The sequence below is a fragment of the Pelobates fuscus genome, chromosome 3 (assembly GCF_036172605.1).
Source record: "Pelobates fuscus isolate aPelFus1 chromosome 3, aPelFus1.pri, whole genome shotgun sequence".
NCBI classification, from domain to species: Eukaryota; Metazoa; Chordata; class Amphibia; order Anura; family Pelobatidae; genus Pelobates; species Pelobates fuscus.
This window is the reverse complement of record NC_086319.1, coordinates 373,903,163-373,931,157: the sequence shown is the minus strand read 5'-3', so window position 1 is coordinate 373,931,157 and position 27,995 is coordinate 373,903,163. Positions and strand designations below refer to the sequence as shown.

The 27,995-nt window shown below is 40.3% G+C and overlaps 1 protein-coding gene across 1 annotated transcript in view; it reads left to right on the top strand.

The window, feature by feature from the left end:
• The first annotated feature begins 7,160 nt into the window (after positions 1-7,160).
• The window catches only part of SHFL (shiftless antiviral inhibitor of ribosomal frameshifting), a 34,026-nt gene continuing 13,191 nt past the window's right edge, over positions 7,161-27,995 (top strand). The window contains exon 1 of the mRNA XM_063449457.1: positions 7,161-7,324. Within this exon, the coding sequence (XP_063305527.1) occupies positions 7,295-7,324 (30 nt within the window). The 5' untranslated portion in view covers positions 7,161-7,294. The remainder of the gene's footprint in view (positions 7,325-27,995) is intronic.

Here is a 27,995-nt window from a genome sequence, read left to right as displayed (position 1 = left end):
GTCTAAATATACATAGGGATTAAGGAAAAAGCGCAAGTAACATTTTCTTTTCTTTGGTTTTTACTATATATTGGGGCTGATGTGTGTTGTAGTCCTTGCTGCTTAAGCGCAGGACTTCTCTTTTTGTATTTGTATTTACTTTGTATCACACAGCCTGGTTACAATGCTGCTACCCATCCCATGTGTTCCCTATTAAGGGTTAATAAGTAAAGGGGTGTATATAAAAAATACCCCTTTCTGTCTCATTAGAGATATCTTTGCCAGAAGCTCAAGGAAGCAGGCTGAAGGGTCAGTGTTAGGACCCGCTTAGGGGGGGTCTGCCTTGACGTTGGCAGGCGGGCATCCCTCCAATGGCCATTGGAGCAACTAAATGACCTCCATTTGTCTAAATATACATAGGGATTAAGGAAAAAGCGCAAGTAACATTTTCTTTTCTTTGGTTTTTACTATATATTGGGGCTGATGTGTGTTGTAGTCCTTGCTGCTTAAGCGCAGGACTTCTCTTTTTGTATTTGTATTTACTTTGTATCACACAGCCTGGTTACAATGCTGCTACCCATCCCATGTGTTCCCTATTAAGGGTTAATAAGTAAAGGGGTGTATATAAAAAATACCCCTTTCTGTCTCATTAGAGATATCTTTGCCAGAAGCTCAAGGAAGCAGGCTGAAGGGTCAGTGTTAGGACCCGCTTAGGGGGGGTCTGCCTTGACGTTGGCAGGCGGGCATCCCTCCAATGGCCATTGGAGCAACTAAATGACCTCCATTTGTCTAAATATACATAGGGATTAAGGAAAAAGCGCAAGTAACATTTTCTTTTCTTTGGTTTTTACTATATATTGGGGCTGATGTGTGTTGTAGTCCTTGCTGCTTAAGCGCAGGACTTCTCTTTTTGTATTTGTATTTACTTTGTATCACACAGCCTGGTTACAATGCTGCTACCCATCCCATGTGTTCCCTATTAAGGGTTAATAAGTAAAGGGGTGTATATAAAAAATACCCCTTTCTGTCTCATTAGAGATATCTTTGCCAGAAGCTCAAGGAAGCAGGCTGAAGGGTCAGTGTTAGGACCCGCTTAGGGGGGGTCTGCCTTGACGTTGGCAGGCGGGCATCCCTCCAATGGCCATTGGAGCAACTAAATGACCTCCATTTGTCTAAATATACATAGGGATTAAGGAAAAAACTCAGAAAACTCAGATTTTCGGAATGGACTTTTTTCTCCACGCTCAGAAACGGACTGAACCGGAAGTTACGAAGGAGGCGCAAAGCACTATGGGATTTGGAGTCCACTAAGGTACCGCAACCGGAAGTGACGTTACGTCACTGAAACATCAGAAAGAAAGGAAGCCGATAGGCTAATTGACGATAAGGCGGTTTTTTTGGACGCATAAAAACCGGAACCGGCAGAATGCAACCCACGGCCAACTGAGGAAGCTGTTGTACAGCGAAACGCGTCTTGGCAGAGGAGAACGGAACTACTACTGCACCTTATACCTATATGGACTATTTTTTTATTTTCTAGCATTGTGTTAATTTTATATATATACTTTTTTACCTTAGCTAATAAATTATTTATATTTGACTGCTGCATCCTGCATTTTGTCCGGTAAAAAGGGGGAAGTGTCACCCCAATTTGACACCAGGCGTACAAACTTAGAGCCGAGGACAAATAGGCTCTAAATAAGGTGAGCAATTTTCGCTTTCATTATAATTTACCTATAAGAAAATTTCCTTGAAAATACTACACCCAGAATCCGGTCTCTCTTTTCTCTTATATCCGTATGGTGGCAAGACAAAAAGAACGGAAGGAAAAAGAGGGGTTAAGCTGTCTACCTTAAAGACACGGAGGCCTGGAAGTTTAGAGCCTAAAAACTAAAAAGGCTCTAAAGAATGTGAGTAATATTATACTCACACTTAATATCAATCACTATATACATACAATATTACACTATTATTCTGCATTTTGTTTTCTTTTATTTTTCATGTATACCCCCGCAAGCTAACCAATTTGGGGTGAGTTATCCATATTATTCACTGAGCGCTGCACTCTAATCTGAGACCCAGAGAGTGGAAACACTAACCGGATCCCAAGAGATTTCGTGTCCCGATCCTGACATTACGACAGGGCCTTGTTCCTCACTCACTTTAATTATGTACTTACGTATAGACCTGGTTCTAAGAACTCTAAGGCCGATGCATTGTCTCGTCAATATGAACCATCCACTATAACTGAACCACTTCTGTCCTCCATAGTTCCTAAGGGGAATATCATCGCGAACACGAATCTCAGGATTCACTCTCCATTGCTTTCTGAGATCATGAAGTTTCAGCATTTGGCACCCAAACAGACCCCTGGGGATGGACACTTCGTTCCTGCCGCTCTCCAACTGGAGGTGCTACGCTGTCTCCATAACAGTAAGGTGGCTGGGCATCCTGGCATCCGCAAGACTTATGCGCTGGTCTCTAAAGATTTTTGGTGGCCTGACTTACGCAAGGATATTAAAGAATTCATCGGGGCATGTGAAGTTTGTACCAAGACCAAGCTACCCCATTCGCTTCCATGCGGATTTCTACACCATTTAAGGTTCCTGAAAAGCCTTGGTCCTGCCTGGCAATGGACTTCATTGTTGATTTGCCTATCTCTAAAAAGCAGACTGTCATCCTCACTGTGGTAGACAGATTTACTAAAATGGCTCACTTCATTCCCTTACCTAAACTCCCATCTTCGCCCGAATTAGCGGAGATATTCGCCAGGGAGATTTTCCGTTTGCATGGGATACCTTCCCAGATTGTCTCTGACAGAGGCTCCCAATTTGTTTCCCGTTTTTGGAGATCATTCTGCTCCCAACTAGGCATCAAATTGAATTTCTCCTCTGCCTATCATCCTCAGTCCAATGGAGCTGCTGAACGCACTAACCAAAAAGTTGAACAATATTTACGTTGTTTCGTTTCAGAACACCAGGACGATTGGGTCGGTTTGATTCCTTGGGCGGAGTTTGCACATAACAATCTCATTTGTGATTCTACGCATTCTAGCCCTTTTTTCTTGAATTATGGCTTTCATCCTTCCATCCTTCCTTCGGAGTCTTCTTCTCAAGGGATACCGTCGGTGGATGTTCATGTTGCCAATTTAAGAGAGTTGTGGGATCAAACTCGACAAATCCTTCTGCACAATTCTACGCTGGTTAAAAAACACGCTGACAAACGTAGAAGGGCAGCACCGGTGTTTGTTCCAGGCGATAGAGTATGGTTAAGTACTAGAAACATTCGGTTAAAAGTGCCGTCCATGAAGTTTGCTCCTCGATATATTGGACCTTACAGGGTACTGTCTCAAATTAACCCAGTTGCGTATCGTTTAGCGTTGCCTAATGCCTTACGCATTCCTAATTAATTTCATGTTTCCTTGCTAAAACCATTAATATGTAACAGGTTCTCCTCCACGATCGCCCCTCCCCGCTCAGTTCAGGTGGAGGGTCAGGAGGAGTATGAGGTCAATTCCATCGTTGATTCTCGAATCTCCCGGGGGAAACTGCAATATCTGGTCGATTGGAAGGGTTATGGTCCTGAGGAGAGAAGTTGGGTACCTCAGGAGGAGGTGCATGCTCCCCGTCTCCGCAGGGCGTTTCACTCTCGATTCCCTTCTCGCCCTGGTGTATTCCGCCCGGTGGGCGTATCTGAGAGGGGGGGTACTGTCAGGGTACCTGTGGTACCTGTGGTACCTGTAGGTAGAGACTTAGCTGTTCCTCCATCCAGACGGCCTGATGGCTCCCTTCCCCACGGTCTATCCGGTCATGCAAGGCCGGCCGCGAGGGAGTGACTGCCTTTTACAGCATCTAGGCAGGAAGTTGTCATCAGGACACTCCTCCGGAACGACCTGTCACTCAATTGCTGCAGGACCAATCAGGAAGCCTCGGAGGCGTGGTTACTGTTCTGAACAGGGTATTTAACAGAGCTTCTTTCATTAGCTCATTGCCCTGTCGCGGTTCTAGCTTGCTCTAGTCACTCAGTGCTTGTGTATTCTATTATCCCTTTTGGTTTTGACCCGGCTTGTTTACCTTACTCTGCTTATCTCTGTTACCCTTGATTCGGCTTGTCTCTCGCTTACCTGTCTTCTGTTACCCTCGACCTCGGCTTGTCTTTGACCATTCTATACTGTACTACTTACGTTAGTCCGGCCATTCTAAGGTCCGGTATACGTATCTGGCTACTGTTTGTACTCTGCGTGTTGGATCCCTGTCCCGATCCTGACAGCTTATACTCGAGTATATACGGTATATACTTTTGTGTGGAAATTTTGCTTACTGTGATGGCTACTAAACCTACAAGACAAACATACCAACTTCTAAAATTGTTTCACATTGAAATTTAATTTTAGCCCTTTTATTTTGTGACCTGTAACTTTCAAAATAAGCTGAAATCCTATATATATTATGTACTCTATAAATGAAGACACATAAATGAATTTATTTTGAATTACTTTTTCTAAGCTGCACATATTATGCACACACTATTAGTGACAAAACTGTGAAAAACTGTTTTTTTTTTGTTTTTTTATCACATTTTTGGGCATTTTTAAAAAATAATTAAGTAGAATTTATCTATGTATATGTGACATCAAATTGAAGACCTTTTTGCCCTCTAAAAACCGGTATATATATATGTGTTGAGATGCAAATTGCGTTTGAACACAAACAGCAAAAAATGCAAAAATGAATTGTGACTCGAACGGTGATCCAGTGGTGCCACCTATTGGTTAAACCAAAACTTGCAGACTGTTATTTATCAGTGAAATGAAACTGAAACTGCAAATGTTGGGCAGTATCCGGTGTAAGAAGATGAATACGTGTGTCTGTAATTCGATAAAGCAGATGCCCAGTCCTGATTAATTTTTGTGGTGCAACAGTGTTTGCGAATCAACATTGCTATTTGTATCAACCAACTAGGACCCTAATTTAAAAATTCTGGATAAGCTTTTCAAATGATTTAATGAATTTTTAAAAATATATTTTTGATATTTTAATATTACTTTAAAAAATAAAGTTTCTCCAAAAATGTTAAATCATTGGAAAGGCTTATCCAAAAATATTAAATCAATTATTTTATTTTTTTTTTACATTGCACCGTTATTTGCATGTGCCAGTCTGTGTATCTGTGTGTCAATGTGTATCTGTGTGTGTGTGTGTATGTATCTTACACACAGATACACACACTGGCATATAGTGGCACACAGATACACACACTGACACACAGATACACACACCTTGAAACACAGTGTGTATATGTGTGTGTGTGTGTATGTATCTGTGTGTCAAGTTGTGTTTATCTGTGTTTGTATGTGCCAGTGTGTATCTGTGTGTGTATGTATCTGACACACAGATACACACACAGGCACATAGTGGCACACATATACACAGACACACACACATACACACACTCAGATACACATACACACACTCAGATGCACACAGTGACACAAACACACATCTTGACTCACAAATACACACACACTCAGATACAAACATATATACAAACACTTGCACCCACAGATACACACACTGGCACATACACACACTCAGATACACACAGTGTCATACACACTGACACACACACACACACACACACATAGGCACATACAAACACACTGATATACACTGGCACGTACACACACACACACACACCAATACACACACACACACTCAGATACACACAGTGACACATGCACTCCCTGACATACAGATGCACACACTGACACACATACTCTTTGACAGACACAAATACACTCTCACTGACAAACACACATACTCTTTGACAGACACACAAACAAACACATATACACTCTCACTGACAAGCACACATACATTCTCACTGACAAACACATACACACTCACTGAGAAGCACACATACACTCTCACTGACAAACACACATACACTCTTTGACAGACACACATACAATTTATTATTTTTTAAAAATTTTACTCCACCCAGCCTTCCTACTTTTGGGAGTGCTGGCATTGAGTCTTTATGTCCCTGTGGTCCAGTGGGGCTGCTGAGAGGCTGGGCGTGCGGTCCCTGTGGGGCTTCAAGGCGGCTGGGCGTGCGGTCCCTGTGGTCCAGTGGGGCTGCTGAGCATCTGGGCATGCTATCCCTGGGGTCCAGTTGGGCTGCTGAGAAGCTGGGGTGCGGGAGTACAGTGCGGGTGGCGAGGGAGCAGTGATCTTCCTGCTCAGTTCCCTCGCGCGCCTCTTAGTGATGCCGGAGCTGGAGTGCCGTCATATTCCGGCTCCGGCATCACTGCTGTGCGCGAGAGGGAGCTGAGCAGGGGAGAGTGCTCTCTCACCGCGATTTTGTTTCCAGAAATTTTGCCGGAACCTCCGCGGAACACCAATTGGGAAACGCTGCTCTATATCGTGATCAAATTATTGAGTAAAATAGTGGACCTGCGCTAAATGTATAAACAATCGCTGTCATTATACTAGGTATAATGAAATACCTTTGCCACATTACACTATGAAATACTAGTATATAACATGTGCTAGATATATACATACTCACTTTTCCAATCCTATGAGACAGCTTTACTCTATTGCAGCAGATGAAAAGGGAGATCACTGCCGTTTTACACAGCAGAAATATGATGGGATCTGTATATATAAAATATCAGTGTTATGATATCTTAATGAGGATTGTGTATGTAGAGCCATGAGGGCCACATTAATTATTGCACAAAAAAGCATGTTAGTATATGAAATGCCATCAATTTATAAACGCAAACTATTATTAAACATGATTGTGTCATACATTAAAAGAGTATTAATAAGATCATTAAATAGCAAAACGTTCTAATAATTTAATATGTTTCTAAAAAAAAAAAAAAAGATGTGTGTGTTCTTAATATAGAAACTGTGGGAGTAACGTACAAAGAATAATTCTGTTCTGGGTCAAAGTTCTAAAAGTGGAACTGTCCCTATGGAAACCACTATAAAGCTGCTGATGACTTTTTCACTGTCAGAACTTTGACCCAGAATTACTCTAAACACCTAACTCCCTATAACACTGTGATGTTTCCGAAATAAATTGACAGGCAGCATGCTGTGTTATAACCAAATCATGTGACAGTCATGTAGGATATACATACAGGAAATCTCACTGTCCCTTTTCCTCCTCCCATAACCCTCCTCCCGGAACAAATCCTTCCTAAAAATAACTAAAACTGCAGGCCAGGGCTGGTCCCACACTGCCTGCTATCAGGGGCTACCAGATCAGAGGGGAGCTGAGCCAAACTAGCCAGACAGCAGCCATGCAGAGCAATCTTCAGGAGGAGCTGGAGGTAAGGTATATGGGCATGCATGCTATACACACCCACAGCCCTATGGGCGGCACTTTGCATAGGCTGGGGATGTCAATGCTTATACAGCAATACATACACTGCTTAGAATGGAGATAAGTTGACTGAAGATAGGAATGGTTTAGAAACATAGAGCGTCTTGTGTGTCTATCTGTATCTATATAGGGACATATTTGTTTTTCTGAACCTGAAATGATATGTATGTGTATGAACAGATCCATATACCCAGAGCTCCCCTTCATATACCTCTAAAGCAAGCAGTGTATATTTTCTATTTAGCAAACTTAGGGACTAGGGAGGCATTTCCTGATGACGTGCAAATATACACGTGTACTTATAAAATAAATAAATACAATAACCCCAGATGTTCGCTATTTCCCTTTTAAGAAAAAAAATTATAAAAAAAGTTAATATATATATATTTTTGTAATTAAAGCTAATGTTTATTGACTTATAAAATAACCAGTTGTTAGTAAGTTTCACAACTGCATGTTTGTATTAACAATTGGAATTATTTGCTTACGTTGGCTGATTGTGCAATAAAAAAAAAATAATCTCTGTAAAGTGCAGTTTTTGTGCACTTTTTTGTGGAAGTGATATTTAGAGCATGTGCGTTTTTAAATCACTATTTATCCTCTGAACAGTTGTTTTCTCTATATTTGGTATTTTTATGATTATTTTTACATCATCATATGGTTTCTTCACGAGTCCCTAGAAATAAATACTATATTTTGAATTTAGCACTTGTAATTATTTATTAATCAACTAGGGAATTGTTCCTGATGTTCAACGCAAAGCAAATATATATGATTTTTTTCTTTTTCATTATACTCGCTCACACTCTCTCTATATAATATATTTTTTATTATACTATTTCTAGCAGATTTATTTTCATTATCACTTAGCATAATTATACTCACTATTTTTTGGTAGTTAACTGGCCACTTTAGGCACCATCACATTACTTAATTAAATTAAAAGAAACGTTTTGCATGCACTATCCCAAATCCCTATGCTTATTCAAAGAGTTACTACAAGCTCCATGACCTTTCAATACATTGAAGTGGTTATGGTGCTCAGAGCCTGTCCAAACACTGGACTTGCAGAGATATTTACTTTTTCTGCCCAAGGTGTAACTATTCTGGCAATGTCATTAGAAATTCTCTGCATGATACAGTGGAGGGCTTAAATCATTGGCTCAGCCAATGACCTAGCTCTCAACTCAGGAGAGCAATCTGGCTCTTCACAGGAAGTAGTATAGGCAGGGATTTGCACCCGGCAGACCCTATATAACATGCCAAATGGATCTAAAAGCATTCTGGCACATAGATAATATTTGAAATGTGTGCCAAAAATGTCCCCGGCACACAGTTGCATTCATAATTTAAAGGGACACTATAGGCACCAAAACAACTTTAGCTTAATGAAGCAGTTTTGGTGTATCGATCATGCCTCTTAAGTCTCACTGCTAAATTCTCTGCCATTTAGGAGTTAAATCACCTTTGTTTCTGTTTATGCAGCAGCACTGGTCACACCCTCCCCTGTCTGTGACACAAAGCTGAAAAGATTTGAGGGGTGTCTAGTAATCCTGGGTCAGTGACAGATTCGACAAAGGTTATGGAGCGTGACTAAAACTTCACCCTTTGTCAATTTTTTTTAACCTGCTCGTTCTACAAAAGGAAAAGTAGGGACTGAGTTTCTTTATCTATAACATGGGTCCTCAAACTCCACCCCCCCCCCCAGATGTTGCTGAACTACAACTCCCATGATTCTTTGAATTACATAGATAGCCAGAGAATCATGGGAGTTGTAGTTCAGCAACATCTGGGGGGCCGGAGTTTGAGGACCCGTGATCTATAACTTTGGGGGGGAAGCGTTTAAGAAATAGAACAAAATTAAATCAGTGCATACAAGGGTGGGTCTCAAAACATGACCAACAGATTACAAGTGACAGAGCCACTTTTAAACCATTTTACTGGCAAGAGGTTTACTGCCTAGGAGATGTGTTACAATTTTACAGCCCAGGTAATGTGTTACAACTTTACAGCCCAGTTGTTATAGTTTTCATGGAAAGCAATCACTGCGGAAAGCATCTGAGATGATAAATTAGGCAATTTGAGTACCTGAATCTTTTTTTTTGCATGTTATAAAAAAATAAAAGAATTTCTGCAATCCTTGCCTTTTAAAAAAAAAAAAAAGGGATGTAAAAGATAAATTGACACAAGATAAAGAAGGGCAAAGTGCACAACAGTTGCCATTGAAACAAATCAACTATTTCATGCATGAAATAATTAGCACAGTTATAATGGTGAGATAGTGCTAATATATTAAATATGCTTGGCTCGGCAAGGAAGTGGAAGTTAATTTTATCATTAAAGGAACACAATACGGTCAGGAACACAAACATGTATTTCTGACCCTATAGTGTTAAAAACACTATCTAGCCCCCCTAAATATAGTAAAATCTTACCTTTAATAATGTTTGCTGGTGCTGGCTCTGCCCCGATCTGCCTCCTTGGCTGACATCATCAGATTGTCAGTTAAGGAGACGGGATCAGGGTGGAGCTAAGCGCCACCCTGGCCAATCAGCATCTCTTCATAGAGATGCATTGCATCTCTATGAGGAAAGTTCAATGTCTCCATGCAGACTGTAGAGACACTGAATGTCAGTGCTGCACACTGTGCATCACTGCCTCAAGAAGCACCTGTAGTGGCCATCTGAGGAGTGGCCACTGGACGTGTCACTAGGCTGAAAAGACAGTGTTTACTGCCAAAGTAAAAAAAAAAGTTAAAGTCCCTTTAACTGGTTGTTCATTACTCTAGGGAAAGTGATGGCTGCCTAGTAGTAGAGAACACTTTGTTCTGACAAATGTAAAGTTGCATGGATGATTACAGCACAGTGTACGAAGGTATTGAGTATTCTAGGCATATATGTTCATTCTCTAATGCCCACGGACATTGATGACTGTACCACCCAGCATACTTAGCCAGGCTTCGCCTAAATGAGCCTGATGGGAGTATGACTTCACCTCATCTTGAATGCAGATATCACTTAAAATAATGCATATAGTCCCATTTTTGAATGTCAAAGTAGTGACACAGCACTTTTAACCCCTTAAGGACCAAACTTCTGGAATAAAAGGGAATCATGACGTGTCACACATGTCATGTGTCCTTAAGGGGTTAACAGTGCAATGTATCACAGTGTCACTCAAATTGTGCTTATTTGGGAAATACAATTCTTGCAGTAAAGGTTTTAATTAAAGTGGATTTGTCACCAAAAAAAATTAACTAAATCAGATCTGCATCTTTATAGCTCCCTGTGTCCAAAACTCTTAATTTTTTGTTCCTGGGTGTTTAGTTTTCATAAAATACAAAAAGAAAAGTTGGGACTATTTTTTCCTTATGCACATTAGTCAAGTTGACAAAATTTGACAATGAATGGAACTTAACCCAATGTTCTATTTTGATTGCCAATCAAATTTACTCACAAATCGACCAGTAAAATCAATTCTACAGAAGACCAAACAGCAGACATCATGGGCAGAGGCAAACAATATGGCTGCACCCAGATATTGCGATCAGACTGAAGGGAGAAAAGATAAGTACTGTATACATTAAGACAAGTGGCAATGGAGGCAGTGTAATCATTAAAGGGACACTATAGTCACCCAGACCACTTCAGCTCAATGAAGTGGTCTGGGTGTCAGGTCCCTCTAGGGTTAACCCTGCCTGATGTAAACATAGCAGTTTCTGAGAAACTGCTATGTTTACATCTCGGGTTAAGCCAGCCTCTAGTGGCTGTCTTCCGGACAGCCACTAGAGGCGCATCAGCAATGATTGAGGCATATTATGCTTCAATCATGCAGAGCGTCCGTAGGAAAGCATTGAAAAATACTTTCCTAGGGACACTTTTAATGCGCGCGCGGCAGTGCCGCGCATGCGCATTCGGCGCCGGTGACGTCAGACAAGGATGCTGAGGTCGGCGGGGGAGGAAAGGTAAGGGAGCCCGGCGGGGGAAAAGGGTGAGTAGCTGCAGGGGTTTTAACCCCTTCAGCGCCGCGGGAGGGGGACCCTGAGGGTGGGGGCACCCTCAGGGTACTATAGTGTCAGAAAAACGGTTTTCCTGACACTATAGTGTCCCTTTAAGATAAAGGGGGCGTAACGAAAAGAAAACTGGAGAAAATAAAAATAACAGTACCACTTCAATGCAATCCCGGCAAAATACCTTCTAGAAGGTACAGGAAAATGTTTACAAAGTAACAATTTATCATTGAGGAATCTACCATTAAATAATACATCTGTTTAAGAATAAACCTGCTCATAGATAATAATATCTTAAATGCAAACTTTTTTAATTTTTTAATTTTGAAACAGCTGCATTTAGAATAGTCTAGGCACCATAACCACTACATTTCAGTGTAGAAGTTATTGTTCCATCTGACTACGAAACTCCCCCCGTTTCTTGGTCAATCCAATTTTTTTTTTCTTAAAATTCAAAGTGAATTTTAAATTCAAGGGTAAAGTAGCTGACGTAGAGACATAGCGTTCTTAGATGATTTTTCCATTTTGACTATTTTGACCCTAATTTTGAAATTCACACCTAATTCTTACTTTAGTGAATAACTCTGTAAGTACTGTTATTTTGGGTCAATTTATTGCTCTAAAAAAAATAGGTAAATTTTCTGCAGAACACTAGTATCAGTGCCTAGAAATAAATTACACTAAGCTGCTAAAATGGTTTACTAGCAAGATAAAAAAATTTCACTTGCAATAAAAAGTACCAATGTCACGATAAACCAATTAATTTGAGATGACTAACCTTGGCAACCCAGATGTTTGCGAAGTAATCGCTCTTAATTTTCACGCAGCCAACCTTTAAAGTGATCCTTTAGTGGCAGGAAAACAAAGCCGTTTTACTGGCACTATCGGTTTCAAAGGTCCCCCCCTCCTCCCGGGGGGCTCAAGGTTTTAAAACCCATTCAGCCACTTACCTGAATCCAGCACCGATGTCCCTCTAAATAAGACCATATATTAATTTTTCCCCGAAAAACGCACTAGGGCTTATTCTCGGGAGAGGTCTTACTATGGGGAAAAACCTGTACTTGAAAGCAGGTCTATGTTCGTGGGAATTCCACCAAATCTTCCCCCGAACATAGACCAATTCACTAGGGCATGAAATCCTGCAAATCTATGTTCGGGGAAACTTCCTTGAACATAGATTAGTTCACTCGCGAATGGAATCTTGCGTATCTATGTTCGGGGAAACTTCCCCGAACATAGATAAGCTTACTCGCGAATAGAATTCCGCAAACTTCCCCCGAACATAGATAAGCTTACTCACAAATGGAATTAGCGAACTACTAGGGCTTATTTTCAGGGTACAGCTTATATTAGGAGCTAGGGCTTATTTTTGAGGGATGTTTTATTTTTGTGGAAACACAATATAATAAAGTGTTGCAAGGTTAGCCAATGTTTTACCACTGTACCTTTCCTTCATAATCAAGAAAACTAGAATGAAGTGACCACGTGAGTTTTACCGGTCAGAGTTGAGCTTGCAACTAGCTGCCTGGGCAGAATTCAGTTGCCAACATCCCATAGTGATTCTCTTTCTACATTCTTACTTCTTACTTACATCACTTTGTGATCCTTGTTACTGAAAGCTAGCTGCTAGTTTGCTGTGCTGTCAGTTATGTCAGATAACATCATGTGTTAGCAGGCAATGGCCGGGTCAGTCGGAGTGACTTATGTTTGGATAATAGCTGAAAAAACAATCAAAATAAAACAGTTGCAGTTTGCCTTTGAAGTGTTACTCCAACCACGATGACCACTTTAGTGATTTGAAGTGGTCTTGGTGGTAGTAGTCAACATGTGCAGTGTTTCTGTTTGAAACATTGCACATACAGAAATAAATCTAATTGTGTGCTGGGGCAGAGTTCTGGGCTGCTAATGTCACGTGTCCTGGGGGTGCAACTAGCCCCCAGCACACAATTAAATTTACTTATTTACCCATTTTATTTACCTTTTTTTTGCAGCAATAAATTGACCCAAAATAAATAAAGTACTTACCATGTTGTGAGGCCTACAGACATACAGGGTTAGTTACTCCTCCTATTACCCCATATAACCTCTCCCTATAACTCCTCCAATTACTCCATATAACCTCTTTCTATAACTCCTCCTATGACTCCATATAACCTCTCTCTATAACTCCTCCTATTACTCCATATAACCTCTCTCTATAACTCCTCCTATTACTCCATATAACCTCTCCCTATAACTCCTCCTATTACTCCATATAACCTCTCTCTATAACTCCTCCTATTACTCCATATAACCTCTCCCTATAACTCCTCCTATTACTCCATATAACCTCTTTCTATAACTCCTCCTATTACTCCATATAACCTCTCCCTATAACTCCTCCTATTACTCAATATAACCTCTCCCTATAACTCCTCCTATTATTCCATATAACCTCTGCCTATAACTCCTCCTATTACTCCATATAATATCTCTCTATAACTCATCATGTTACTCCATATAACATCTCTCTATAACTCCTCCTATTACTCCATATAACATCTCTCTATAACTCCTATTACTCCATATAACCTCTGCCTATAACTCCTCCTATTACTCCATATAACCTCTGCCTATAACTCCTCCTATTACTCCATATAACCTCTCTCTATAACTCCTCCTATTACTCCATATAACCTCTCTCTATAACTCCTTCTATTACTCAATATAACCTCTCCCTTTAACTCCTCCTATTACTCCATATAACCTCTTTCTATAACTCCTCCTCTCCCTAAACTCCTCAAATTACTGCATATAACCTCTCTCTATAACTCATCCTATTACTGCATATAATCTCTCTCCATAACTCCTCCTATTACTCCATATAACCTCTCTCTATAACTCATCCTATTACTGCATATAATCTCTCTCCATAACTCCTCCTATTACTCCATATAACCTCTCTCTATAACCTCTCTCTATTACTCCATATAACCTCCCCCTATAACTCATCCTATTACTCCATATAACCTCTCCCTATAACCCCTCCTATTACTCCATATAACGTCTCCTATTACTCCATATAACCTCTCTCTATAACTCCTTATATTACTACATATAACCTCTCCCTATAACTCCTCCTATTACGCCATATAGCCTCTCCCTATAACGCCTCCTATTACTCCATATAACCTCTCTCTATAACTCATCCTATTACTGCATATAATCTCTCTCCATAACTCCTCCTATTACTCCATATAACCTCTCCCTATAACTCCTCCTATTACTCCATATAACCTCTCCCTATAACTCCTATGTGTTGGAGCTCCTGTAGGGGGACTGAGGATGGCCTCAGACCCAGGGGGGAGAGTTGGTGATCTGGATACTAGTCCTGCTCTAGTCCCAGGCCTGGAGATGTTGGAAGGCCAAGAAGCCCAAACAAACGAAAGCAGACATTTTAAGGAAAGTTTAATTAGTAAAGCTTTGACGGTTTTGGACAAAAGACTGTGAGATGCTTCTGCTAATTATCAGACTTTATGTGCAATGTATGATGATTTGCACAAGCAGAAGCAAGATTTGGTGAAGAAAGTGGATGAAGTAACCCAGGAATCTGAGAGAACAGGTTTACTGCAGCAGATTGATCAGATCCAGGAGGAGATCAACTCCCTACAAACGGCAATGGATGTAAAAGAGGAAAACATTGAAAAACTGAAAAGTGCAATAAAAGGTGAGGAAAGAAAATTTTATAAAATGCAAAAGTTAAACCCATTAAGGATTAAGAAGGTACCAGCACAACCCCTTAAAGACAAGCAAGTAGGGGTAATGAGAAATTAAGTGATAAAATGTGCCCAGTGACTTTACCTGCTCAAACAGGAGAGGCTGCTGCTGAATGTAAACCTGAGAGTTCACCTGGGTGAATTAAACCAGCAGCCCTCAGCATTGCCATACCTGAATGTTCAAATGAAATAACTGTCCATAAGCTGAGATCTAGGAGCATAAAGCGTGTTGTGGAAAGACTTATTGAGAAAGAAACAGATCAAGAGAAAGAAAGTGATTTTCAAAAACCTCTTGGTGTAAGCATTGCAGGAGATACCACACAAAGCAGGAATTCCACAGCAAAGCTGAATCTGGAGGAATCACCAGATAGTCATCTGCAATCTGGAACTGGTTCTAGCAATGCAGTAGGACTAAAACCTGGACCGGATTCAGGTACTAAAATGGGAATAGGAACCAGCATACAGAGCAGCTCCCAGGTAAATGTACAGCAACCTGCAGCAAGCGGGAATTTGTTTTCAAATGTAGCAAGATCAAGGGGAGATGTATCTAAACGGAAGAATGCAGTGCGCCTGTTGTTCACAGGACCAGAATCTGACATTCCAGACAGAATATTCATTGGTCGCAAACTCTTAATAGAATTCATGGGTTTTTCTGCAAGTGACATATTTGCATTTATTCATTTTCCTGGATCAAGACAATTTGACATTAATTTTAAACTGATGCAGAACTTGGATATGTTTTGGGAGATTTTGCATAGGACAAAATCAGATGGTATCTGGAAAAACAGGAAAGCTATCCCACTCACAAAACAGGCTACAGTGTCCATCAATCTCCAGTTCCAGACAGAAGTAGTGGCTTTAAATGACATAATGTATTGGATAAAGAGACACTGTACAGTTGTGAGTGACCCACAAAAGATTTATGATGAGATTGGGCTATGGAATGGTGGATGGAAACTGCAAGTTAAACTGTGGCAGACAGGGGGCGTTACTCACCATTTACCACACAGTTTTTTTATTGGTGCGGACAGAGGCATCTGCTATTATCCAGGACAGCCTAGAAGCTGTTATAAATGTGGGTCAATAAGGCATTTGGCCTATTGCTGTGATAAAATAAAGTGCTCTCAATGTAACTGTCTGGGCCATATGAGATCAGAATGCAAGCAGGACGTAATATGCAACTTATGTTCTGTACAAGGTCACACCTTTAGAGAGTGCCCAGAAGCACACCATAATAAGATAAACGACTGTGTGCTAGATTTGGAAAGCATACTTACTGAAGCAATGGAAGAGTCCAATACAACCGAGAAACAAGATACAAATGAGCCACAGAAAGATGACATTACTGAGCCAGAAAACATCTTAAGGAAAGACGTAAAGGAAACACAATCTCCATTAAATGTTGAAAAGGGTCCAATACCAGAAAAAAACAATGAAGAATTTCAGTTGGTGCAAGGAAAGCGCAAGAAGAAATTAAAATATCCAGGTTCTTGTGAGTCACAAAAACCTCCTCCGATGCTTTCATCATTTGAAATAACCGCTGGTCGCTATGCTATCCTGGACGAACCTAGTGAAGATGCCATGGAGTTTAAACAGAGTGAAGGATCTCTCTGGAAAAGGCGATCCACAGAGGAATTGCAGTTGATGTGTGAAGAAGAAGCAACTGCCTCTGTTTCAATAAAGCGATGGGGATCTCAGGGTGACAATATAGGAGCAGTAAAAAAGAAGCGCTGAGTCTCCTTGGATTTCATGACTTTACATATGTGCTCGCTTAATGTTAACAGTTTGAGATTAAAAGAGAGAAGAGACTTACTCTATACTTTTCTGAAAGAACAATCATTTGATGTGTGTTTATTACAGGAGACGATTAAGAAATAATAGTCAGGTTTTTTGTGCAAAAAGAGAATGGACAATGGGCCCATCTTATTGGTCATTTGGACTGGAAAGTTATGATGGGGTGGGTATTTTGTTTAAGAATTGTGATTTTAAAATTGATCGGATAGTGGAAATTGTTGCAGGTAGATGTCTTTTGTTAGATTTTACACTTAATGATGTGAGATATCGAATAATTAATATATACGCTCCTCAGATAAGAGCAGGTAGGAAGAAAGTGTTGTTTTTAAGTGTAAAACCATATTGTTTCACATCCAAAGTGTTAATTATGGGGGGTGATTTTAACTGTGTGGTAAATAATGAATATCGAAATAGTAATTATAAAAATTTAAAATATGATGAAAATTTTCTAAAAAATCTGATCAGTCAAGCTGGTCTGATTGATACTTTTAAATATAATTATCCTACACAGCGAGGATTTACATATCATAAAGGGAGGTGGGCAAGTCGTATAGATAGACTTTATGTAAAAAATCAAACTTCATCTTTTAGATATAATCTAGTCTTGGTAGAATTTTCAGATCATGATATGATTAGTCTGTCCTTAAAGGTAAAGGAAGGAATAACATATGGGAAAGGTATCTGGAAACTAAACTCAACAATACTTGATAATGAAAATGTAAAGCATGAATTCATTGCTTTTTATGAAGATCGAAAAACCACGCAGTGCTTATACGACACGATGTCGAGTTGGTGGGAACAAATAAAAAAAGATATTAAAAGTTTTTTTAAATCAAAAGCTAGAAAAGAAGGAAATCTGCAATATATGCAATATCTTGCCCTAAGACTTAGACTTAGTAGATTATATTCCTTGGTCAATAATGGTGAGACTGTGAATTCAAATAGCATTGATCAAGTTAAGGATAAAATGAAAAACTCCAATATGACCGTATGATCTCTCTAAAAGCTGAAAATGAATTTGATAGTTGGGGTTTCACAGCCCCAGATCCTTTTCAAGCGTGTAAGGAAAGAGTATGTAAGAAAGCCATGGCAGGACTGGTAGATCAAGATGGTGAAACACAAACAGAAAGTAAGGACATTTTAAATATTGTCACAAAATACTATAAGCAATTGTTTGCAAGACAGCCTATCGCAAATGAAAATATTTTTAAATATTTGCAAGATGTTGATAATCCGGTATTAAATGCAGTGGATGCTGAGATCATGGTTAAACCTATAACAGAGGAAGAAGTTAGAAATAGCATTCAATCATTAGTTGGGAAGAAAAGTCCAGGATTGGATGGAATAAGTGCAGAGTTTTATAAAGTGTTTTTAGATCTTTTGGTAACGGACCTTGTAGTGCTATATAACGAAGTGCTAACTCTGGGACAGTTGCCATCCTCACAGTATGCCTCAGTCTTGGTACTTTTATTTAAAAGTGGTAATTTAAATGAGCTAAAGAACTGGCGTCCGTTATCATTATTGAATACCGATTACAAAATTCTTGCAAAAGTCATGTTTATAAGGCTTAGTGCAGTGGCTGAAATTTTGGTAAGTCCATGTCAGTCGTGTGCAGTTAAGAATCGTAGCATACAAGATACACTGTTGCTAATAAGAGAGGTGGTAGAATACGCTAAGCAGCAGAGAGAAGGTATTTATTTGGTAGGGCTAGACCAAACCAAAGCATTTGACCGAGTACACCATGAATTTTTATTTGAGACTTTACGGAGATATGGCATTCCTGATACTTTTACTAAATGGTTGAAAATACTCTATAAAGAAGCAATATGTTTCCCTTTAATTAATGGTAGTTTGGGAGACCCTTTTCAGGTTGAGTCTGGAGTTCGTCAGGGTTGTCCTATAAGTCCTTTGCTTTATGTTTTTAGCATTGACCCTCTATTAAGAAAAATAAAAGGAAACCATAATTTTGAAGGTTTGGAAGTGAAAGTAGAAGGTGTTTCCGAGAGGGTCAAAGTTTGTGCTTATGCAGATGATATTTCTGTTTTTTTGAAATCAGAAGTAGATAACCAATTGTTACAAAGAGAACTTAAAAGTTACTCTCAAATTTCAAACTCTATGGTTAATATGGAGAAAAGTGAAGCATTGTGGCTGGGGGAGAATGTAGAAGCTTTTCAAATCCCTTTTAAAAGAAAAGATGAAACAATCAAAGTGTTGGGTATTACATTTGGATGTGTAGAAGACATTGCCCAGAGAAACTGGGATGATAAATTAAAAATATTCTCAGATAAAATACACAAATGGAAAAATTGGAAATGGTCTTACCAAAAGAAAATTCAAGCTATCAAACGATTTTTATTTCCCATTTTTATTTATACTAGTTTTGTCTTTCCATTACCTGATAATTTAGTGGTTAAGATAACCGGTGGTTTGTTGTTCCAGCTAATATGGGGAAATCGTTTAAATATTGTTAAACGTAACATTTCATATCTCCATAGGAAAGATGGAGGATTAGGCATGTTGTGTCCTGAACTTTTTTACAATCTCTTGTTTATAACCAAGAATTTAAGTTTTTTTAAATCTGGTAGGACAGATTTATGGGGAGTCTTGTATAAAAACCAGATTAATCACTTTGTTAGAGTTTGGGCAAGAGGTGTAAAGATCAAAAGATTGTCTGGTAAAGTTAAACATTGCTCTCTATATGCTCAGCAATGTATAAAGTTGTTGCTGAGATGGCAAATTTCATATGAAGATATTACTGGGCTAGATAGAAAACAATTATATCATGTTCTGTTAAATAAGTACTATAGTGCCCAGCTGGTTTTAAAAGACTGCCCTAATACCTTAATGAAAAAAGCCATTCAGAATGTTACTAGCACGAGAATACCAGTTAAATTGAGAAATGTTACTTGGCTTAGTTTTCAAGGAAAATTATACGTTCGATCCAATTTGAAATTTAAAAAACTAGAGGAACGAAATTGTCCGAGAGAAGAATGTTCAGGGATATTAGAAACAATGTCTCATTTTCTGTGTGACTGTCCCTTCAGTTTAGCAATATGGACAGAAATGTCCATACTTCTTAAAATATCCCATTTTAAAGGACAGTCATATGCTGAATTAGTATATGGAGCCTTCAAATGGGCAGACAAGATTAACAAATGCACTTTATATGTAATTAATTGTATTGTAATATATCATTTATGGCAAGCGAGGTGTTTAAAATCATCCAAACAAATAATTGTAACAACAGATTCTGTGATTAATCGGATAATCAAAGACATAAAAGATGTATATGTAAAAGAACAAACTACAGATTATTGGAAAAATATAGATATGACATTCTGTTTTTAATTGTATTTTTGTATATGTTTTTGATACACTGAACATTGTTTTGTAATTTGTTGTTAGAAAATGTAATAAAAAATTTCCTCCAATTACTCCATATAACCTCTTTCTATAACTCCTCCTATGACTCCATATAACCTCTCCCTATAACTCCTCAAATTACTCCATATAACCTCTCCTTATAACTCCATATAACCTCTCCCTATAACTCCATATAACCTCTCCCTATAACTCCTCCTATGACTCCATATAACCTCTTTCTATAACTCCTCCTATTACTCCATATAACCTCTTTCTATAACTCCTCCTATGACTCCATATAACCTCTCCCTATAACTCCTCCTATTACTCCATATAACCTCTCTCTATAACTCCTCATATTACTCCATATAATATCTCTCTATAACTCCTCCTATTACTCCATATAACATCTCTCTATATCTCCTCCTATTACTCCATATAACCTCTGCCTATAACTCCTCCTATTACTCCATATAACCTCTGCCTATAACTCCTCCTATTACTCCATATAACCTCTGCCTATAACTCCTCCTATTACTCAATATAACCTCTCTCTATAACTCCTTCTATTACTCAATATAACCTCTCCCTTTAACTCCTCCTATTACTCCATATAACCTCTTTCTATAACTCCTCCTCTCCCTAAACTCCTCAAATTACTGCATATAACCTCTCTCTATAACTCATCCTATTACTGCATATAATCTCTCTCCATAACTCCTCCTATTACTCCATATAACCTCTCTCTATAACTCATCCTATTACTGCATATAATCTCTCTCCATAACTCCTCCTATTACTCCATATAACCTCTCCCTATAACTCCTCCTATTACTCAATATAACCTCTCTCTATAACTCCTCCTATTACTCCATATAAACTCTCTCTATAACTCATCCTATTACTGCATATAATCTCTCTCCATAACTCCTCCTATTACTCCATATAACCTCTCTCTATAACCTCTCTCTATTACTCCATATAACCTCCCCGTATAACTCATCCTATTACTCCATATAACCTCTCCCTATAACTCCTCCTATTACTCCATATAACCTCTCTCTATAACTCCTCCTATTACTCCATATAACCTCTCCCTATAACTCCTCCTATTACTATATATAACCTCTCTATAACTCCTCCTATTACTCCATATAACCTCTCTCTATAACTCCTCCTATTACTCCATATAACCTCTCCCTATAACTCCTCCTATTACTCCATATAACCTCTCCCTATAACTCCTCCTATTACTCCATATAACCTCTCCCTATAACTCCTATGTGTTGGAGCTCCTGTAGGGGGACTGAGGATGGCCTCAGACCCAGGGGGGAGTGTTGGTGATCTGGATACTAGTCCTGCTCTAGTCCCAGGCCTGGAGATGTTGGAAGGCCAAGAAGCCCAAACAAACGAAAGCAGACATTTTAAGGAAAGTTTAATTAGTAAAGCTTTGACGGTTTTGGACAAAAGACTTTGAGATGCTTCTGCTAATTATCAGACTTTATGTGCAATGTATGATGATTTGCACAAACAGAAGCAAGATTTGGTGAAGAAAGTGGATGAAGTAACCCAGGAATCTGAGAGAACAGGTTTACTGCAGCAGATTGATCAGATCCAGGAGGAGATCAACTCCCTACAAACGGCAATGGATGTAAAAGAGGAAAACATTGAAAAACTGAAAAGTGCAATAAAAGGTGAGGAAAGAAAATTTTATAAAATGCAAAAGTTAAACCCATTAAGGATTAAGAAGGTACCAGCACAACCCCTTAAAGACAAGCAAGTAGGGGTAATGAGAAATTAAGTGATAAAATGTGCCCAGTGACTTTACCTGCTCAAACAGGAGAGGCTGCTGCTGAATGTAAACCTGAGAGTTCACCTGGGTGCATTAAACCAGCAGCCCTCAGCATTGCCATACCTGAATGTTCAAATGAAATAACTGTCCATAAGCTGAGATCTAGGAGCATAAAGCGTGTTGTGGAAAGACTTATTGAGAAAGAAACAGATCAAGAGAAAGAAAGTGATTTTCAAAAACCTCTTGGTGTAAGCATTGCAGGAGATACCACACAAAGCAGGAATTCCACAGCAAAGCAGAATCTAGAGAAATCACCAGATAGACATCTGCAATCTGGAACTGGTTCTAGCAATGCAGTAGGACTAAAACATGGACTGGATTCGGGTACTAAAATGGCAATAGGAACCAGCATACAGAGCAGCTCCCAGGTAAATGTACAGCAACCTGCAGCAAGCGGGAATTTGTTTTCAAATGTAGCAAGATCAAGGGGAGATGTATCTAAGCGGAAGAATGCAGTGCGCCTGTTGTTCACAGGACCAGAATCTGACATTCCAGACAGAATATTCATTGGTCGCAAACTCTTAATGGAATTCATGGGTTTTTCTGCAAGTGAAATATTTGCATTTATTCACTTTCCTGGATCAAGACAATTTGACATTAGTTTTAAACTGATGCAGAACTTGGATATGTTTTGGGAGATTTTGCATAGGACAAAATCAGATGGTATCTGGAAAAACATAAAAGCTATCCCACTCACAAAACAGGCTACAGTGTCCATCAATCTCCAGTTCCAGACAGAAGTTGTGGCTTTATCACACACTGACACACTCTAAATGTCTGTCAGTGTGTGTGTGTGTGTGTATGTCTGTCTGTTAGTGTGTCTTTGTGTATGTCTATCATTGTGTATGTGTGTATCTGTATGTCTGTCAGTGTGTATCTATGTGTCTGTTAGTGTGTGTTTGTGTATGTCTATCATTGTGTATGTGTTTATCTGTATGTCTGTCAGTGTTTGTGTGTATGTGTGTGTGTATCTGTGCGTCTGTCTATCTGAATGTGGGAATCGGTAGAGCCCCAGCTTTCAAAGCATTGTTGAAGTTGCACGACAGAGGGGGATCTATCTTTTAGCCATCCTGTGTACATACACAGACCGTCATACAGAGACATATGTCTCTGTATGACGATCTGTGTATGTATTCAAAAGGAATAAACGCAGGCAAAGTGCGACGTTTCGGCTCAGCAGAGCCTTATTGTATGAGCTGAAACGTCACACTTTCTATGGGGTGGTTCACCTACCAATAAATATACCATTCTTAAATCTGGTAGAATATATAAAAAACAGATTAATTACTTTGTTAGAGTTTGGACAAGAGGTGTAAAGATCAAAAGATTGTCTGGCAAAGTTAAACATTGCTCTCTATATGCTCAGCAATGTATAAAGTTGTTGCTGAGATGGCAAATTTCATATGAAGATATCACTGGGCTAGATAGAAAACAATTATATCATGTTCTGTTAAATAAGCACTATAGTGCCCAGCCGGTTTTAAAAGACTGCCCTAATACCTTAATGAAAAAAGCCATTCCGAATGTTACTAGCACGAGAATACCAGTTAAATTGAGAGATGTTATTTGGCTCAGTGTTCAAGGAAAATTATACGTTCGATCTAATTTGAAATTTAAAAAACTTGAGGAACGAAATTGTCCGAGGGAAGAATGTTCAGGGATATTAGAAACAATGTCTCATTTTCTGTGTGACTGTCCCTTCAGTTTAGCAATATAGACAGAAATGTCCATACTTCTTAAAATTTCCAATTTTAAAGGACAGTCATATGCTGAATTAGTATATGGAGCTTTCAAATGGGCAGATAAGATTAACAAATGCACTTTATATGTAATTAATTGTATTGTAATATATCATTTATGGCAAGCGAGGTGTCTAAAATCATCCAAACAAATAATTTTAACAACAGATTCTGTGATTAATCGGATAATTAAAGACATAAAAGATGTATATGTAAAGGAACAAACTACAGATTATTGGAAAAATATAGATATGACATTCTGTTTTTAATTGTATTTTTGTATATGTTTTTGATACACTGAACATTGTTTTGTAATTTTACCACATGACAGGAGGCTTCGTATTTTGCATTAAACTCTCTTTACTAACTCACACAGCAGTAAAGAAAAGTGAAAACATTAACCAATCAAAATGCAATAGGAAGCATAGTATTCACAGAGATAAGGCTCCTCCCCCTCTTTCTTTACTGCTCCTTCAGCAGACAGGTCAGAGTTTTTGGCTCTTCCCTTACTTATCTTATTTTATATTGAATTTCTCATTAACTTTGATGTTTGATATAATAGAAATTTTCATATTTGTCTCCTAGGACTTTGTCCTTCTGCTTTGTTCAATAAAACAATTTCCTCCTATTACTCCATATAACCTCTCTCTATAACTCCTCCTATTACTCCATATACCCTCTCCCTATAATTCCTCCTATTACTCTATATAACCTCTTCCTATTACTCCATATAACCTCACCCTATAACTCCTCCTATTACTCTATATAACCTCTCTATATAACTAGTGATGTCGTGAACATAAAATTTTCTGCTCGTGAACGGCGAACGCAAACTTCTGCAAATGTTCGCGAACCGGGCGAACCGCCATAGACTTTAATAGGCAGGCAAATTTTAAAACCCACAGGGACTCTTTCTGGCCACAATAGTGATGGAAAAGTTGTTTCAAGGGGACTAACACCTGGACTGTGGCATGCCGGAGGGGGATCCATGGCAAAACTCCCATGGAAAATTACATAGTTGATGCAGAGTCTGGTTTTAATCCATAAAGGGCATAAATCACCTAACATTCCTAAATTGTTTGGAATAACGTGCTTTAAAACATCAGGTATGATGTTGTATCTATCAGGTAGTGTAAGGGTTACGCCTGCTTCACAGTGACAGACCAAACTCCCCGTTTAACGCACCGCAAACAACCGCAAACAGTCTGTTTGTACAACCGCAAACTCCCCATTTGCACAAGGTTGGATACCAAGCTAGCTATGTCCCGTTCCTTGTCCTCACTAATGTCATTGAAGGTCTCTTACTCCACCCAGCCACGTACAACACCAAGGGTCCCCGAAAGGTGACAACAAGCCCCTTGGGACGCCTGCTGTGTTTGGTCTTCCACCTCCTCAAAGCCACCTTCCTCCTCTGACTCCTCTTCTTCAGACTCCTCTCTCTGCGTTGCCTCTCTCTGCGTTATTATAAGGTGTGTTAAGTAGTACTATTCCTATCAGTTGGTCCTCCTACTTCAAATTTGGGGCACTACACATGTTATCTAATGTGCCACCAGATAGGAGTGGTGTGTTAAGTAGTCCCCCTCATCAGGCCTTTTTTAGTCGAATGTATTGCCCACTGTCAGTCCCTTTGGGATCCATCCCTCATTCATCTTAATAAAGGTGAGGTAATCTAGACTTTTTTGACCTAGGCGACTTCTCTTCTCAGTGACAATACCTCCTGCTGCACTGAAGGTCCTTTCTGACAGGACACTTGAAGCGGGGCAGGCCAGAAGTTCTATCGCAAATTGGGATAGCTCAGGCCACAGGTCAAGCCTGCACACCCAGTAGTCAAGGGGTTCATCGCTCCTCAGAGTGTCGATATCTGCAGTTAAGGCAAGGTAGTCTGCTACCTGTCGGTCGAGTCATTCTCTGTGGGTGGACCCCGAAGGGCTGTGGCGATGCGTAGGACTTAAAAAGCTCGGCATGTCCTCCATCAACAACACGTCTGTAAAGCGTCCTGTCCTTGCCGGCGTAGTTGTGGGAGGAGGAGGATTACTTTCACCTCTTCACCTGTTAGATTCCCGTTGTGCTGTGACATCACCTTTATACGCTGTGTAAAGCATACTTTGTAATTTTATTTTGGAACTGCTGCATCCTTTCCGACTTGCGGTAATTTGGTAACATTTCAGGCACTTTCTGCTTATACCGGGGGTCTAGTAGCGTGGACACCCAGTACAGGTCATTCTCCTTCAGCTTTTTTATACAAGGGTCCCTCAACAGGCACGACAGCATGAAAGACCCCATTTGCACAAGGTTGGATGCCGAGCTACTCATGTTCCGTTCCTCGTCCTCAGTGATCTCACTGAAGGTATGTTCTTCCCCCCAGCCATGTACAACACCACGGGTACCAGATAGGTGACAACGAGCACCCTGGGATGCCTGTTGTGGTTGGTCTTCCTCCTCCTCCTCAAAGCCACATTTCTCCTCTGACTCCTCTTCCTCACAATCCTCTTCCAGCGTTGCCGCAGGTCCAGCAAGCGATGCTGATAAGGCTGTTTCTGGTGGTGATGGTAACCACAACTCTTTCTCTTCCTTTTCACGCTCATCTATGGCCTGATCCAGCACTCTTCTCAGGGCACGCTCCACGAAGAAAACAAATGGTATGATGTCACTGATGGTGCCTTCGGTGCGACTGACTTGGTTTGTCACCTCCTCAAAAGGACACATGAGCCTACAGGCATTGCGCATGAGCGTCCAGTAACGTGGCAAAAAAATTCCCAGCTCCCCAGAGGCTGTCCTAGCACCCTGGTCATACAAATACTCGTTAACGGCTTTTTCTTGTTGGAGCAGGCGGTCGAACATTAGGAGTGTTGAATTCCAACGTGTCGGGCTGTCGCAAATCAAGCGCCTCACTGGCATGTTGTTTCGCCGCTGGATATCTGAAAAGTGCACCATGGCCGTGTAGGAACGCCTGAAATGGCCACACACCTTCCTGGCCTGCTTCAGGACGTCCTGTAAGCCTGGGTACTTAAGCACAAAGCGTTGTACGATCAGATTACACACATGTGCCATGCACGGCACATGTGTCAACTTGCCCAAATTCAATGCCGCCAACACATTTCTTCCGTTGTCACAAACCACTTGGCCGATCTCCAGTTGGTGCGGAGTCAGCCACTGATCCACCTGTGCGTTCAGGGCGGACAGGAGTGCTGGTCCGGTGTGACTCTCTCTGCTTTCAGGCAAGTCAACCCAAAGACGGCGTGACACTGCCGTATCCGGGATGTGGAATAGTACCTGGGGAGCTGGGGGGGGGGGGGGTCCGTTGATGTGGAGCAAGACGCAGCAGCAGAAGAGGACTCAGCCGAGGAGGTTATGAAAGAGGATGGAGTAGGAGGAGTAGAGGAGGTGGCAGCAGGCCTGCCTGCAAGTCGTGGCGGTGTCACCAACTCCTCTGCAGAGCCACGCATTCCATGCTTGGCAGCCGTCAGCAGGTTTGCCCAATGCGCAGTGTAGGTGATATACCTGCCCTGACCATGCTTTGCAGACCAGGTATCAGTGGTCAGATGGACCCTTGCCCCAACACTGTGTGACAGACATGCCATTACTTCCTTTTGCACAATCGAGTACAGGTTGGGGATTGCCTTTTGTGCAAAGAAATTTCGGCCGGGTACCTTCCACTGCGGTGTCCCAATAGCTACAAATTTTTTGAACGCCTCAGACTCCTCCAACTTGTATGGTAAAAGCTGGCGGGCTAAGAGTTCAGTCAAGCCAGCTGTCAGACGCCGGGCAAGGGAGTGACTTTGTGACATTGGCTTCTTACGCTCAAACATGTCCTTGACAGACACCTGACTGTGGGCAGATGAGCAGGAACTGCTCAAGGCGAGAAACGTAGTGGCAGATGGTTGAGAGGGGGCAAGGAGGACAGCAGTGGTTGACGTGGCTGAAGATGCTGGACCAGGAGGAGGATGGCAGCTTTGAGTTTGTGTTCTGCTTGTACTCATGTGTTGATCCCATAGGCGTTTGTGATGTGCGATCATGTGCCTTCCCAAAGCAGTTGTACCTAGGTGGGTGTTGGACTTCCCACGACTCAGTTTTTTTTTGGCACAGGTTACAAATGGCATCGCTGT